Source organism: Hyposmocoma kahamanoa, unplaced genomic scaffold (assembly GCF_003589595.1).
Source record: "Hyposmocoma kahamanoa isolate Upper Pololo Valley unplaced genomic scaffold, ASM358959v1 88, whole genome shotgun sequence".
Classification (NCBI taxonomy): domain Eukaryota; kingdom Metazoa; phylum Arthropoda; class Insecta; order Lepidoptera; family Cosmopterigidae; genus Hyposmocoma; species Hyposmocoma kahamanoa.
Window position 1 is genome coordinate 12476845 of NW_020654466.1, and position 17719 is coordinate 12494563.

At 37.3% G+C, this 17719-nt stretch overlaps 1 protein-coding gene across 1 annotated transcript in view; it reads left to right on the forward strand.

Annotated features, from left to right (window-relative positions):
- The first annotated feature begins 1375 nt into the window (after positions 1-1375).
- Positions 1376-17719, forward strand: part of LOC113235925 — a 30606-nt gene continuing 14262 nt past the window's right edge. Inside the window, exons 1-10 of the mRNA XM_026471846.1 lie at positions 1376-1452; positions 1893-2102; positions 3410-3537; positions 4219-4264; positions 4428-4520; positions 10029-10073; positions 10761-10793; positions 11792-11965; positions 12407-12610; positions 14676-14858. Of these exons, the coding sequence (XP_026327631.1) occupies positions 1427-1452; positions 1893-2102; positions 3410-3537; positions 4219-4264; positions 4428-4520; positions 10029-10073; positions 10761-10793; positions 11792-11965; positions 12407-12610; positions 14676-14858 (1142 nt within the window). The 5' untranslated portion in view covers positions 1376-1426. The remainder of the gene's footprint in view (positions 1453-1892; positions 2103-3409; positions 3538-4218; positions 4265-4427; positions 4521-10028; positions 10074-10760; positions 10794-11791; positions 11966-12406; positions 12611-14675; positions 14859-17719) is intronic.

Sequence of the window (17719 nt, forward strand, 5' to 3'; positions counted from 1 at the left end):
TTTTGCGTTACCTACAATATCGAGCCGGTATATTTTTGCCAAACTATGAGACTAGGTGTCGCAAATTTCACTTTCTGCCTTTGTACAGACGTAGAGAAATAGCAGATTTGACTTATATTATTAACATAGCAAACGGCACTATTGACTGCCCCGAACTCCTTGAGCGAATAGGACTACGCGCAGGCAAGGTTGCACTGAGAAATCATATAACCCTTTACGTTCCCATAGTTAGAACCAATTATAGGCAAAATGCATTTATAAGTAGAGCGTCTTGCTCATATAACAACTTATTGAATAAATATAGTGATGTAGACCTATTCAACACTAGTGCAAGTAAGGTAAAACGATTACTTAGTGATTATTTCTTTTCAAGCATTTAGCTGAATTTATAATGTTTTTAATGCTTACTATTCATTGTTTTTTAAGTCGTCAACTTCCTCTCCACCTACATTGTATCAATCTGTGGAAGCTTTTAATTAGCCCTCAGCATACATGCACTGATCTGTCAGGCATGTACTATATTTAAGCTTTTATTATTGTTACCTAGCTGTAAGTTTTCCGAATAAAATAAAAATAAAATAAAATAAAAATAAAATAATATCATGGTTTTTTCTTTTATACACTAGAGCATAAAATCCTATTTTATGCAGCCTACACCCAGCATAAATTCGAGCTTTAAGAGCACGAGAAGTGAAAACTATATAATTTGTTATTAGGTTTTCGCGATTGTTACACATAGGAAATGAAACTATTTTTCCGGATTTAAATCGCGTATATTTGTTTTTTCAAACAAACCGACGTTTCGGGCCCTTTACAAGTCCCATGGTCACGGTTGACTGAGGTGGTACAGTCTTCAACCAGTTATGTCTAATATTGATTGCAAACCACCCTATTTTTTCACTATAGTTACAATAGTTATTAATTAAACACCATATTTTGAATTGTACAAGGAAACATTCCAATTTACGCTACATTAAGTTTTACAAATTATTTTATTGAATGAATTTTTATTAAGTTCAATTTATTATTAATTAATAATAGAAATTAGAATAAACTCAAACATAAATTATGCGCGATTTAAATCCGGAAAAATAGTTTCATTTCCTATATATAATTTGTATTGTATTATTATTATATTATATGCGGGATAACAAATATACGCGATTAGGTACCTAGATCCGACAAAAATGGTTTCATTTCCATTTGTATCTATCCTGAATAACTAAAAACTCGATACTTTAGATCTGACAGAATATCGAATAATCAAAACAAATTTGGATTCTTCACCTAATACAATGTTTATTTAAGAATTAGAATCTGTGAATTTCAGGAACTTATGGTTATGGTCGAACGAGACATAATATTCAGAGAGGCGTTACGTGAGAGCTTATGGGATAGGTTCAATTACGAACTAGACGTGGCAGAAATGGACCCAGAGGAATTGATAATGAAGTAAGTATTTATCATTCTCTTCTAGTTCGAATTCTAATGCGACATTCATGAGCCTAAATTTTGGGCCAATAGCCCAGCACACTTGCCTGCCCATTGCCCATTCTCAAGTCTTTGAAAAGTTAAGTGAATCTTCTTCAACATGCAGGCTTAATCACTTTTTGCTTCACCGTCAAAACAACTGATAGTTTGTAGAAGCAGTAGTGTCGTCTCCTCCAAAGATAGGAAACGAACTCGAATCCTTTGACAGAACATTAGAAGGCAAGCGTTCTTCTAACTAAGCTACCAGAGCTTAAATATGTATTTACAATGTTTCAATTTCGTAAATGGAATGCTTTGCAGTCTGATAAGCGAAAGTTGCCAAGTGTGTCCAAAAACTTAACATGAATAGGGAACTACACGTGAGTCCATTTCTTATTAAAATATACGCGTAAACATTGCAGATATAAATCGCACTTATCACATTCGTCTTCAGAAGAAAGTGCAAATGAAGATTTTGACGTAGAAGACTACGTTTATGAGCCAGAGCAATACGTTACCTCAAAAACATCTTTATCCTCCGCTGTTATACCTGAGCCAATCAAAAAATATTATTTACCATTGACAGACGTCCCTCATCCGGACGACGTGGATTCTACCTATGATATGAAAAAGTAATTCTTATAATCTTTTTATAATATGTGTTAATACACCTAACATAAATACTAACTTTCAAAATTATTATTAGGGTGACTATTGTGCATACGAAGAACATTGTGGTATAACTTGACGTTAGTATGTTCAGGAATAGTCATAACCTCATAACTAACTAACTAGCCCTCCTTACCATAACTGACGCATTTGAATTTCGGTAACTTTCGAGATATTGGTACTTAAAGTTTTACTGTCACCAGAAAAATTTCAATTGCGATGAATTTGCTAACTATAAAACGAAAAGTAAATAAGAGATTAAAAACCGATTATACGAGGTTGTAGATCTCGTTTCGCTTATTCGCAATTTCGCAAAAAATGTCGATAACTTAGTTATGATAAGGAAGACAAAATAATAACGTGTTTTGACTATGACCTCGGGTCACAAATTGGGAAAATAAGTTTTCTAAATTCTCTTTATAATGGAGAGTGCTCAGACGAATTTTTCAAACTAGTCACGTTTCCACCATAGCACCACCCGCCAAAGGAGTCCATCGCCGCATCATTGAGGCATTGTAAGACCACTCAGGCATCACTTTCCTTCCTAGAGCTTGCAAGATGTGAATGATCTCCCTCTTGAAGTACTTGCTCTACGAACATAGGGTTTATTTTTTTATAATATCAAGCGACGGGACGGATGAGTCGTGCGCCTGATGGTAAGCTACACGCCTGTCCATAACAGTTGCAGTGCCACTCAGAGCTTTAAATCGCAAAGATCTGAGGGGCATTGCCACTGCGCCCGCCACTCTGAGACATAAGTTGACAAGTTACATGTGCCTGCAATTTCCCCAGCACCCTTACCTTTCAAAACCGGAAGACAGTAATGCTGACTTTACTGCTTGGCGGCAGAAATAGGTAAGGTAGCAGTACTACCCTGGACGAACTGTTTCATAAGGAGCTCTACTGCTACTGGGGTGTTCTTCAAAAAGCGAGTTAAAAAGCTCGTAAATTTTCAAAATTTTCGTTTTTTTAGGCAGCTCATATGATGCTGCAAATGTCCATGGGCGACGATGACTACCTCCCATCAAGTCACTCGTCTGCTCATCTACTTTACATTAAAAAAAACAAAATTAGTTCTAGTTTGGATGCTCTGGGTAGTGACCCAGATTTCGATACTCTGATACTCAATATAAGGAAATGCCTAGGGACCAGGTAATTGATATGGTTGTCTGACACGTTATTATATTATTTAAGTATACATATAACATATACATTGTAACATTAACTGTATATAACTGTATTATATATAACATTAAATGTACTTTTTCAGGTTTTTAAGAGGAGACTACTGCCTAGAGAGTGATATACAACAACAACATGGGAAGTCTCTTTTAACTATTTTGAAAATGCAGTCGTTCTCATCAGAATTGTTCCCGTTTGAAGCAAAATTAAATGACGGTTAATTCATCATGCATTATTTTACTATTATTATTATTAGGAAATTATAGAGGTAGGTCAATTTCAATGTCTTAAAATGGGCCAAGAATATTTACCAAAATAGACGATCGTTTATGAAAGGATGAAAAAGAAGTATGCCGAGACGATAGCAAATGGAGATTAGTAATCTGTAACCAAAATACACACGTGAAGATCACAAGTATATTTGTTTGAGACAGACAGAAGAAGACAACAATCCTTAAAATGGAATCTGAAAATAGTTTGTCAGAATGAACAACAGGAACAACTTTAGGAACTTTATATTTCTGTTCCCGCTGTTTCATTTTTAGGCGACTTCAAAAAAGGAGGAGTTTCTCAATTCAATTATATTTTTGTGTGTACCGATTTCTATGATTCTTGTTGGAAAGAAAAGAAAAGTTGAGGTACCTCAGTAGTGGTCACATTCAAACTTGAACAAAATATTCCACCTGTAATGGTGGCAAATTATTATATGTATCCGGTATAATGGTTTTACTCACTTTCCGTTAATCGATTTCAATAAAACTTGGTAAATAGATGTAATTCCACAAACTTTTGAGGTCGGTTTTTTCTTATAAAAAGTTATAGTTATAATGTAATAATTCTATGTACATAACCATAGCCCATGAACGAATTTAGATACCTACCTATTTTTTTTTTCAGATTATTCGAGTTTTATGGAAACAGAAGAACTCAGACAATATATGAAGTAAGTATAATTCAAACGGATTAAGACTTTACTTATCTTCAATATTTCATATTATTAATATAATATAACATGACATGACATGACGTGACGTGACGTGACGTGACGTGACGTGACGTGGCGTGGCGTGGCGTGGCGTGACGTGACAATATAAGTTTAATTTCAGAGGTAACCTGGACCGCGTCAGTTTTGCCGGAGACATTATTATGGGTATCTCGAGAGGATATGCAACGATTAATATTTTCGAGAATGTCAATAAGTAAGACATAGTTATTATTATTGTTAAACATTTTGTTATAATGCCGATTTCAAGGGCGCCCACTAACGGGACGGCACGACAGGAGATTTTTAGGTGACGGGTGACGAATAGGAACTATAGGCGAAAGGTGTACGAGATAATCCTTGGAGGTAAGATGATCCTTTTCAATTGTAGCGAAACTAGTAACGTCATCCAGATATTTTCTTTAGTAAAATTTAGGCCTCAATGTGCCGTCTCATCAGACATTTCGTAATAGCGATGTGAGTGAAGAGTTCATTTTTGTGGAAATAAAACAAAAATTGTGTGAGTTTGTTCTAAGGTAAAGTTGATCAAAAGCTTAGGCAACTTCCATTCTTAACAATCAATTGCTAAGATTTTTGTGTTGGTGAGTTTGTATAATGCTCTATTTACTTTTTTAATGGCGCGGTAACAGTAGACAGCATACAGGTTATTTTGCCGAACAAAAAATAAAAATAAGTAAATTGGGGCAAGATGATTATGGTTTTGGTGTACAAGATGATCCGTGGGTATCTTCTTGTATTGTATATATTGTTAACGAACTATATTTAATTTGTATGTTTTTCTGAGTACTGAAACCTCTTAATTAAATAGCTTGCAATACGAATAAAATAGTAGAAGACTGGATTTCGTTTACATGATCGATCTCGCTGAATAACAAATATGAATGCTTTTTCTTGTTTTAAACCAGGCCGCGTAATTGTAAAAGAAAACCCATTCGTGGTGGTTGGTCGGAAGACAATGGTCTAAAGAACTAGAGGCGTAAAAAGTAGGACGCCACATAGATCGGCAAGTAAATAGTTAGCAGTAGGTACGCGTTATGTCATTAAAAAGACGGGCTAAAGGAAAAAATAAAGGGTCTGTCAGTTCAATGAAATATTTAGGTGAAAAAAAAACTGTTTTCATCAGATGTGTTAAACAGGAAATCGAGCTCGTAAAGTACATTAAAGAAATGGAGATGAGGATGGATATCAACTTGCCATAAAAAGCAATATCGCCCAATCTTAGTTACTTGTAAGATATAAATTAATTAGGATTATTTGTTCTCGAAGTTCCGTAACTGTTGTTTCACATACCTAGATTACATAAGTGAGGACTTTGTGAAGTTTAAAAAGTTGTTGTTTTCATTTGTTTCTACCAAAACCTAGAAATTTTCCTAAATAGAGGCAAGGTGATCCCCTGGATCATCTTGCCCATACTCTTAGGATCATCTTGGACACCCCGGTGTCCGAGACGATCCTTTAGTAGACTTTTAAAAATATTGAAATATAATAATGAAAGATCAAAAAATAAAACTTTTTAGTAAGACAACATGTAAATAGATAAATTTTCAATCATTCAACGCTTTTATATCTGCTTTAAGCTGAACATCTTTTAAACTACCACCATTCTCCCTTAAGGGGATCATCTGGTACACCTTTCTGTGGAAAGGTGTACCAGCAGATCGATTCAGAACCTTACGATAACGCAGTTGTCAATCGATTCGGTTTAATATCGTACGATTTCTTTTCATTTTTATTCACAACATCCGAATCGAACGTCAAACTGTCGTATTCGAAACCGGACCGAATTGACGTCACACCCGTACGATTACTCGAATTTCTCGACCTACAAAGGCTACAAACGTTATTCAGAACACACTAAGCAAGAATGTAATATGGAATTTTCTTATTATTTTAAATAAAGTCGGCATTATGTTCAATTTTATTAATTTATTTTAATGCAAGACTAAGGCATTCCTATATTTTAGGCCTTTAAAACCTCAAAAAAATGTGTCAAATAAAGTTACTTCCAGATAAAATTAGTACTAGACCCAGAGTCAATTTCCATTTTTAATGTCGTTCTACTATTAACTATGATCGGAATGAAATACCCACGCACCTCAGGTTGAACATCTGACACTCCTTACACTCGCGGCAATATATTCCCACTTGTTGCTCGTCCGAATTAGATTCTGTTTCTAAGTTGATATTTTTGACGGTTTTTATTTTAGCACGGCACATTTTCTTAGGATGGCCTTTTCCGTGGCACCTTTGGCAGCAGTAGTTTTTGTATCGGCACCTCTGAGTCTCGTGACCCTTCATGCCACATATTGCGCATCGCTCTCTAAAATCTTGTTTTCACGGTACCGCACCAGCCCGGCCAGTGCCTGACCACAGCAGCGGTTCTTCTTTTAAAGCAGCGGCGTTCACCAAAGCACCCGGCGCGCGGCGCCATAGCCCGTGCCTCTCTCGCGATCACAGTCTGCTTTGCTATTTCTAATGCTTTGGTGAATGTCAGTTTGTTTGCGTCCTGGTCACACAATCTGTCTCGTACAGCTCCCATACTCAGCCTGAGTACAAATTTGTCCCGATACACCCTGTCCAGGGAGGCTCCAAAGGCGCAATGCACTGCTAAACCTCGTAATCGAGCCGCCCAATCCTCGACAGTTTCCTCCACTGCTTGAACAGCGTTGTAAAAGTTACCTAAGCCGGCAAATGTCGCCCGCGTAGGAGTCAGGTGTTGGTCGAATACCAACTCATCGAAGTTTCCACCTCTTTCGGATGACTGAGATTTCGTAATAGTAGATACGTACCATCCGATAGATAAGTGATAAGAACTGCACGCTTCTTTTCCTCGGTCTGAATGTCCGGTGTGGAGCGCGACATTCGTGTACCGCCACCCGCCCGTGTCGCTACAGTCGAAAACAGCATATACAAACTTAGGCACTTTGATCAAGTCGCGCAAGCCGCCACCTGCGTCGCTGTCGCCACCGCGCCACTGCCCGCTGTGTCGTCCAGTTTGCAGCCTTTTAGACTAACATTTGAAAACGCGTTTAAATATTTATAGGTATTTTCACACGTACCTATTTTCCCGACGTTTCGGCCAAGTTGCACTGGCCGTGGTCACGGGCTGACTGGTCATGCGGTGTTACATCTTCATCTCAGCGAACGAATCTTCATCCACATTCGCTATATTTTTCAAATTTTAAATTTCAATGATATTACTCGTAGCTACGAAAACAAAGTTTTGGTAAGATTAAGGATTCCGAGCCGACAGCCTCCGGAATGCCTCGGCAGCTTTCAGGATGCTTCGGCAAGCTAAGAAGTAATCTGCATAGAAGCTGGGCGCAATGTCGCAACGGTATTCTTCGGCATGCCTAAGAATATCGCTGTATATTTGCCGTCGTGTACGCTTGCGTGTAAGAGTGCCGAAGGATCTCTTGCCATATCGTCCTGCTAATGGGTGCCGGGTCTTAGGGCAACTTGATCAGGGCTCCGAGTCTTGAGACTCTACTGAGATTATATTGAAATTATCATAATACACTTCCGGACACATAATTCGAGCCACTAATTTCTTAAACTTAGACAATGTTTGATTGATCAAAAACTTTTATGCAATTTTGAAACTAGTATACTAAACGGCTTTTCCATAAGTCCTTGTTGGGAATTTGGATTTGCAAAACCGGGGGATAACTTTTTCTTCGATGACAAAACTATTTTTGTATTCTAGCCCTTTACGACAAAAATGCGAGGTGGCTCGAATTATGTGTCCGGGAGTATATTTGTTATTCTGCTGAAACCGTTGCGATGGCAGTTGAGTTTCGTAGAATGTCAGTGGAATGGCAGTGATGTGGCGTTGATTCCTTCAATCACTTACGATTGATGTTGACTTACTAAAACTACTATGGAAATTACTATGAATATCTTAATTTTTATCTCGTTCGATTAGCCATTTAGTCTTCAAATTAAATATATTTTTTTATGTTAAATGATTAGTAGACTGACACGACACTGACGTGCCATCGCCTCGCCATTAAAGAACATAATACCAAAAATTGCAATGGGACGTAAATAGTAACACGATGGCTAACCACTCACAAGCCATTACTCTTAACTTTTGGCAGAATACCAAATGTACAAAATTACGTCATTGACACTCTATCGGCACACAACTAAGATGATTTTAAATTAGCAGACTTAGGGGTCGATTCAGAACCTTACGATAATTCAATTGTCGACCGATTCGGTTTGATATCGTAAGATTTCTTTTCATTTTTAACCGACTTCAAAAAAAGGTGGTGGTTCGCAATTAGACTGCATGTTTTTTTTGTATGTATGTTACGCGATACTTCCGGCATTTGCGAACCAATTTTGATGATTTTTTTTAATTAGAAAGAAGGCACCTCTAATGTGGTCCCGTTTAAATTTGAAGAAAACATTCCACCTCCAAGGGTGGCAAACTAGGGGATGAATGACTTTTGAGGTCGGCTTTTTTTATTTACAACACTCGAATCGAACGTCAAATTCTCGTATTCGAAACCGAACCGAAATGACGTCACACCCGTACGATTACTCGAAATTCTAAGGCTACAAACGTTATTCAGAACATAGTTATCGAATGAAAGTTACCGAACGTCCTATTGTTTACAAAGCAAAAATGTAGTACTCGTATGGAAATCTCTCATTTTTAAAATAAAGTCTGGATTTTGTTTAATTTTATTAATTTATTTTAATGCAAGACTAATGCATTCCTATTTTTAGCCTTTAAAATCTTAAAAACTTATATATAAAAGGATTTTCATTTTTCTTATAATCTATTTCACTGGCTAACTCCGAAAACGCTGTTGGATAACGATACCGTATCCGAATCCGAATCGAACGTTTAACTCGAATGTTCTGAATAGCTTCGGAAATCGCCCTTCGATTCGAGAACGATATCCAATCGAACGATTCGGTTAAAATATCGAAGAGTTCTGAATCGGGGTCCTGGTTGCTCTTAGTACACAGGTAGCACACTTATTGTGGATAATTCAATAATCGAAATTACTGTAAGGGGTCAATTTAAAACGATTCCTATTTACTAAAACTTGAAAACAAAATAAATCAACGACATTATGATATTATTTTATTCATCCAACGTACAACCACCAAGCCTTTTCAAGCCTTCTTGTGAAGCCTGCTCATTTTCTTTGACGATATATTATGGCGCATACTTTATAAAAGCCAAGAAACTTAAGAACCCCAATTTAGAGCATCTCTAAAAAAATTCAGTGACTTTCACTTAATATCCAAAATAATATTAAACTGTCTTTATATACAGGGTGGAAAAAAAATCATCAATCCAGGACACCTTTAATTGTAGGATCTAAGGTTCTTTGGCGAGATTTCATCGATATCATTGATTATTTCAATTAATATAATAAAGTAGTGTTTATTTTTGCATTTTTAGTTGGATCGATTTTCGCTTCAGGTAAGATTGTCAAAAAATCTATGAATTCAGATATTCATGTTCAGAAAAATAAAACAATATTTCCTTTAAGTAAAATATTAGTCCCCTTCATGTCCTATTGATTTTCTCCACTCTGTATAACGCATTCGCTAAACTGTACAGTCCCGCCGAAATATTATATCTAAAGTCTACAGGGGAAGTCAAAACGTAACTTGTTGTAAAATGTGTTATTTATTTTTTGGTGTAATGTGTTTTGTCATAATTTTAGACGAATTTCAGGTCTGAAATCGTTAACTTAGCCGACGAAGAGCTTAGAAGACTGAGGTAAATAACAAATTATGTTCTTTTTAAGTTCTCACTTGTTCGTTTAAGGAAAAGCTCACTGCCTTAGTTTCGTGCTCAGTTGTCATAATTTTATAGACACCGCTAAGGTCAAGCCTATGAATTTATGGACTGCTCCATATGATGTGACCTACTGATAACCCTAGTCAAATACTGGCGTTGATACTCCAAAAGGAAATACGGGCGAAAAAAAGAAAATAAAAACTTTTAGTAGCATTAGAGCTCGAAAGAGTTCGTGCAGTGAAGTACTGCCACCTTACGTATTTCTACCATCAAGCAGTAATGTGATCATGAGCATTATTTCGTTCCAGTTTTGAAGGGTAAGGGTGCTGGTGAAATTACAGGCACATAGGGCTTGTTAACTTGTCTAATGACGAGCGCAGTGGCAATGCCCCTCAGATTTTTGTGATTTAAAGCTCTTAATGACACTGCAACTGATATGGACAAACCTATTGCTTACCACATACGTACCACCAGACGCACGACATGTTTGTCCTGTCACTTAGTATTATAAAAAAGCATTGTAGAATCGCGCAAACAATGAACCATCCGCGCCTTCATTGCGGTCAGAGCCTAAAGCAGCCAGTACAAATATCACTCCAGTAAACATCATGTAATATTATTAATGAGCACTTAGGTAAAATTTACGATTTTTTTAAATTGTTGCAGACTCATCGACGCCCAAGTTCGGGAAAACCAAAGGTTTATTCTGTTTTTCTCTGTGTTAATATTACTAACATAATTATATAACAATAGCCAGGTTGTTACTTACATTAATTATTTCATTAAATATTAATAACAGTACAGCGTTATTAATATTAGCATAGTTGATAACATAATCTTTTTAGGCTCAATTTAGATTGCCGAAAAGCGGATTTTGGTAATGAAATCGTACGTAGCGTAATGAACTTTCTATCCATTGGTGCAAACAAGATACGATACGATAGCGCGAGAATTTTCCGAAAGACGCGTGACTAATTTTTTGGATCGTATCTAGTTTCATTTTACACAATTGACATAAAGTTCATTATACCTAATATAAGTAGTTAAAAAATCGCTTCCACATCGTTCCGTGACAATGTAAATTGAGCCTTATGTGGATAGATATATAGATAATAAGTATCATGACTTTTTAGATCTGAAGGAATTAATTTGTAATAGAAATAAGCAGTAGGTTTTATTTGTGTTCATTGTAGGGACATACGCATTTGTGTGCGTGTAAGATTGCCAAATGCTGCGAATAAACTCCCGAATATTTTTTTTTTGCTTTCTATAATACTGTTACAATCTGGAAGCCTACCTGACATAATGGAACAGCAACCGTTACACGTCAACTGTTCAGATGTAATTAATTAAGTAAAGTTTAATCGCAAACATTATGCTAGTAAAAGCTAAACTTAGTTTTTTTGTATGTATGTTACGCGATAACTCCGCCATTTGTGAACCGATTTTGACTATTATTTTTTTGTTGGAAAGAGGGTACCTCAAGTGGTCTCATTTAAATTTGAATAAAATACTCGACCTCTAAGGGTGGTAAACTAGGGGATGAATGACTTTTGAAGTCGGTATTTTAGTACTTTGTACTGAGGTTAGGTTATTTCGGAAGGTGTCTGTGTGCTCTTTGACATTTTGTGAGGGGTTCAAGACTAAGCAAAGGTTAAGAAACCCTGCATTAAATAGACTAACTAATATATTTTCAGAAAAGTGTATATAAGTGAACCAGATTTAGAAGTGGACCGTCGACCTATTAAGAGACGACAGACTGGTTTCACTCACCCTGAACAGTTTGAGGAACTGCTTCATGTCCGAGACTCATTTGTGAAAGTTTCAGACTCACTTAAGCTACCCATTAAATTTCATATCAAAAGCACCAGGTATTCAAACTCAGAATATATTTTTCTACTCCTGTACTTTTATCTGTCAATTATAATTTCATAATCCATATTACAAAATCGCTCTTTTTAGTTCTGAACCAAAATTCTATTGTCTATTGGCGCTCCTTCACCGCGAACATGCTCTTGTACTTGTACCACTTAAATAAAAACAATATTAAAATGTGAACTATGAATATATCGCTACTCAAACGCTCTACTGCCTCCTGATTGATTAAAATATAGTGGCACTTGGCCAATCACCCTACATATAATTAGAGTCTATACAATCATTATTGTATCTACTTTTTATAATTTAATACAAAACTTTTACTGAAATTGGTAGTAGTAATTTGGCTGTAAAACATTGCCAAATTATTACTACCAGCCACTTGTAGCCAGCGCAGCGTAACACTCAGTTGAAAAAATTCTTATTTTATACAGCCACTTAGGAGTAAATGCAAATGTAACAATGTCCGATGAAACCACAACGGCACAAGGTCAACGAAAGATTATTAGAAGGCCAACGACCTTCATTAGTGGGGTGCCCGTTAACGATGACAATGATGTCGGAGACGACTACTACACACAAGACACAAGATTAGCAGGCTCTGTCCCGGATTTAATTAATGTCAAGGAAGAAAGCCGGTAAGCGAGAGAACCTTTTTTTTGTTGACTCGGGGGAATCTGCTTACAGATCCCCGCGAGGATGCTCGCGGCACAGTCCCGCTCAACCCGGACCAACACCAAGACGAGCGCGCGCGGCACGCCCTCCTCATCGGGCCATCGATTGGCCCGTGGGTTCCTTTTAGCTTCACCGTGGGATGAAGTCGACCACGGCTACTGAGCCCCCCGCCACTACAAGGCAGGACCCCATTCGAGGAAGCGAGCGAACCCAAGCCAATCTAAATAACTGAGAGTTATTTTTCCCGTCTTACAATTACCGTTCCTTTAGCTAATTAAACTTTTACCATTGACACTAGGAAATTTTTTTTTTTTTTGGTATTTTCGAGATTCGAGACTGATGTTTTCAGTATAAATATACTAAACCGACAGTCATTTTTACTCTGGTTTACGAATATGACAACACTGTTAAGTGGAGCATAGTATTAATCTGTGGAGAATGAAGAACGACATAAATAAGAGTTACGCTTCCATATTTATTTGGCGCACGGCTATAAAGTGGAAATCCCTGCCTGCAGACTTGTTCCCTGAGGGCGCATTTATTCGACATGAATTTCATTGCATTCACACGGAGTCCGCGTTGCCGCCGCGCAGCGACCGCGTGCGTCTAACTGTAATAGCAAAATACGCTCTATTTGTTTACTTTTTACGTTTAACTTATATAATTTGTATTTTATAATTTGAGTTAATAATAACTTAAAATACTGTTTTGACTGCCTAAATGCCCATAAGTATAGAAATAACAGTAGTGGAGTAATTTCACAAGAATGAAATTAATACAATGGTAGTAAAACATCATAAAGCCCTGCGCAGACGGCACACTTTTTGTGCGATCGAGTCTGCGGCGCACAAAAAGTCTGCATGGCGCGCAAAAAGTCGGTCGCGGATTTTTCACAGACTCAACGCACACGACGCACATCTTCGCTCATTTTGTCGGCAGAGCTGTAGGGACGTAGACGCTATGGAAATCGTGCAGAGATCGCGAAGTGAAGAAGAGATCAAACATGTCCAAACAGGAGCGGAATAAACATTACAGCACACTTCTTCCCACATTTTTCTTTTTAAATGTCTATCATGATATTCTGCCTTAGAAGTATCATAAATTGCTGGTCTGTTTTGTATTTCTTGAATTAACATAGTTACATCGACCTCTGGCGCCATGATAATAGATCGCATGCGTTACGTCCACCCCTAGCAAATGCAGATTGACGACTAAAGTGTGCGCCGTCTGCGTTAGCGCGCGTTGAAGCAAACGTTCAATGTTTTTCACACACTTTTTGTGCGGAGCGGCGCGGTGCGGTCTGCCCGAATTACACGGATTTTTTGTGCGCCGGACTTTTTGCGCGTCGTGTGCGTTACTGCATATAATTGCATAGGTTCTATTTTCACAGACTAAAAAGTGCGTCACGGATAGTCTGTCGTCTGCGCAGGGCCTAATAGTCATTACAATCAATATTACAATTTATTTATAAAGCCACATCACTCCATTCTTGGTCAACCTGTGGATAGCTAAAAGTACCTGGTTGAGTGAAGAAAATTTTTCATAGATTTGTCACAGATGGCGCTACGGCAAAAAAGTAAAAATCAAAAACAAAGATCTATAACAAACGCGTTGAAAAATCGTAAGGTCTACTAATTCGATCTATAGCTCAGTTGGTAGACCGACCGCGCTGGTATGATCAGACAGAGGTTCGAGACAGGTCAGATAGAAGGAAATTCTCATATTGTTCAATCTTTGTATTATTAGTATTTATAACCAACTAGTGGAATAAATTCGTAAAAAATAAATTAATAATAAAGTAAAACATTAATATTCATTACAAGATGATTACAAGCTATATGTGAATCTACTTTTGAAATAAGTAGGTCTCAAAAGCCTCGGTTTTTCTCGGGATTTTGAAAAACGGAGATGAGGCTACTCAAAGGAATCAAAGCCAACTAGGACATATGGTAATTCCCTTTGTTGGAGGTCATTGATTTGCGATGCAGGTGCCCAAACCTACACTAATATGATTTTAAATTCCTCTAGAATTGTTCGTATAGACTCTGCCAAATTAAATTCACCACCATGCCTTCCGATTGCACGACGCCTCACTAGTTTCTCGAAGGAGTTTCTTGGAATAGAGGAAACTAATGCGGAAAAGGAGTATCTTTCTCGGAGAGACACCTATCGTTCCGTTGTCGATGAGGCACCTACCTTAAAGGATTACAGGTAAAGATTTTATTTATTTATACAACCATACAATACAGACTAAAGTAATTAATTACACAGAATTTTAAATAGAAAACCACCGTGGACTCAGACGTGTTAAGTAAAATAACGGATAACTCACGTATTTAAGTCGAATTTTTGCTCGACATGTTTCGAACCAATTCGTGGTCCTTAATCATGAGATTTCGCGGCGATGACTCGACGGAAACTTAAAATTACGCAGAATTTAAATTTACATGAGCAGTTCAGACAAGACAGTAGTCCATATACATCTTCGAAATAATAACAACTAAAATCCAAATATATATAGAACTGCCTCCGTGGCTGAGCGGTCACCATGCCGGACTGCCACGCAGAAGTCTCAGGTTCGATTCCCGGGCTGGAAGAAATATTGATATGGCCTACATTTATATCTCACGTGAGTGGATATAATTTGTTGTTGTCTATGTGTGGGTCCATGGCACCCGCGACTCAGGGTTTCCCTAGAGCGGAGCTATGTTGAGTGTGTGTGTAAATGTTAATCTTAATAAATACAAATATTTAACATTAATATAAATTTCATATCTGTAAAATGAGTGAATAAATAACATTGTTAAATATTGAAGCTTTAATTTTAGTAGCAGTAGAGCTCCTTGTGAAAGAGTTCATCCAAGGAAATACTACCACTTTACCTATATATGCCGCCAAGCAGTAATGTGAAATTACAGGCACATGTGACTTGTCAACTTACGTCTCAGGGTGACGGGCGCAATGACAGTGCCCTTAAGATCTTTGTGATTTAAAGCTCTGAGTGGCACTGCAACTGTTACGGATAGACGTGTCGCTTACCACCAGGCGCACAACTTGTTCTTCCCGTCACTTGGCATTATAAAAAAAAGTTAAAATACGTATAAAATACGTGTAAAATATAAGTAAAAATAATAGTAACTTGTAAGTTCATACATTCGTACACTGCATTTAGAACTATGTCTATTAAAAATATAAAGAGGTGACATATTTTAAAATTTTTCATGTTCATTCAATACATATAATCAAATCCGCCTGTCCTTATTAAAATGTGTATGAATAAAAATTGATTGCGATACTCGTAGGCTAACTATCAAAATAAGAATAAAGAAGCAACAAGAACAAAGAAGTAGGGCAATTAGAAATCATTCACAATTACGATATTTTTCGCAAAATTGTACCTTCTTTCACAAAAGGTCGATAAAACTGTCAACAACAGCTACGAGTACATAACTATTTAAAATTTTAGGAAAATTGGCAACTCTGCAAAAGTCCTTTTACTCCGCCTTCAAAAATGACAGACTACTGTTTTTTATTTTTCTTTAAATTAGATTAGATTAGATTAGATGAATGTTTACTTGCCAAAATACAGTAAATGTACAGGTCTTAAATTAAATTGGTACAATGTATTCAACCTGCATGCAGGTGTGCAAATATATTGGAATTTATTGGTACAAGTAATTGAAGTTAATTAAAATGTCAAATATTTCTAAATTCAAAGTATTCCTTATTACTATAGAAGCTCCAACTTACCTATCTTTTGATTATAAATATAGACACGCATAAGTTGACGATTCGTCTCGCGATGAGCGCTAAGACGCAAATCAACACATTGAGCTGCAGACAGAGGCTCTTGCGTGGCCAAAGGAATGGCAGTAGAGTGCGTAACTTGCGGAACGTCGATCTATTATCGTTCTAGAAATAAACACAAGTGAATTAATAATAATAATAACGCCTTAGAATAATAACGCATAGAATGATAGTTTCATAAAAAACGAACTGTCATAAGTGAGGCAAAAATCAAATTCATGTAGGCGTAAGCAACTTGTATTTACGCTCGTCGGCACGCACACACATATACAAATAATGATGCCCTGGAATAACATTTCCCTCAAAAGTGGGGACATTGTATCTTGCTTAACTCATCGTTAAGTTAGAGGTACACACATCAAAAAAAGTTTGCGATCACTTCGAAAAACTGAAATCTTTTTTGTTACTTTAGATAATATTATGATTTTTTCTTCTTTTTAGATTCTTTATTTAAAAATAAATTAGAACATAAAACAATGACCCCGTTCAATTGTTTTTTGTTATAAAAAGGCTTTCAGTTCTAGCTTACGCTCCTTCAGAAATCTGATTTAATCAATTATAAGCGATTCAAGATATTTTTCGCGGAAAGTTGTGATTGAAAAAATGCCAAGAGGATTATCAGAGGTTTTACGAGCTAGAATAGTAACTTTGAGGGAAGAAGGATACACCACGAGAGTAATAGCACGCAGACTTGCTATATCCCAATCCTGTGTCGTGGCTACGTTGCAGAGGTATCACGGAATGGGCAATTTAGCTGACCGACCCCGCAGCGATCGCCCAACTGTTTTGACAGCTGCCCAAAAGCGCTATATTAGATTGCTGGCAGCCCGTGATCCAACAATCAACGCCACTAAAATAAAAGCAGAAGTCAGGGCCGCCTCTGGGCTTGAAGTTAGCACGCAGACCGTTCGCAATTGCTTGCACCAGCCTGGATTACGAGCACGGAGGTCTTGGCGAGCTCCGCTCAATTCCCGGCAACGTCAACAACGAAGATTGCAGTGGGCTAGACTTCGGCAAAATGAAGAAGGTGAGGACGAAAACATTAGGCAAAACTGTCTCTTCGTTGACGAATCCCGAATCAGCACTCATCCAGATAACCGACGTGTCCGTGTCTGGAGAAGACCAGGCGACCGTGAAAGACAAAGAACTGCCACTGGAACAGTTCAGCAAGGCGGAAAATCGGTGTCCTTTTGGGGTGGCATTATGATTGGAGCTAGAACGCCTTTGATCCCGTATCGGGGCTTCATGACAGCAGACATGTACAA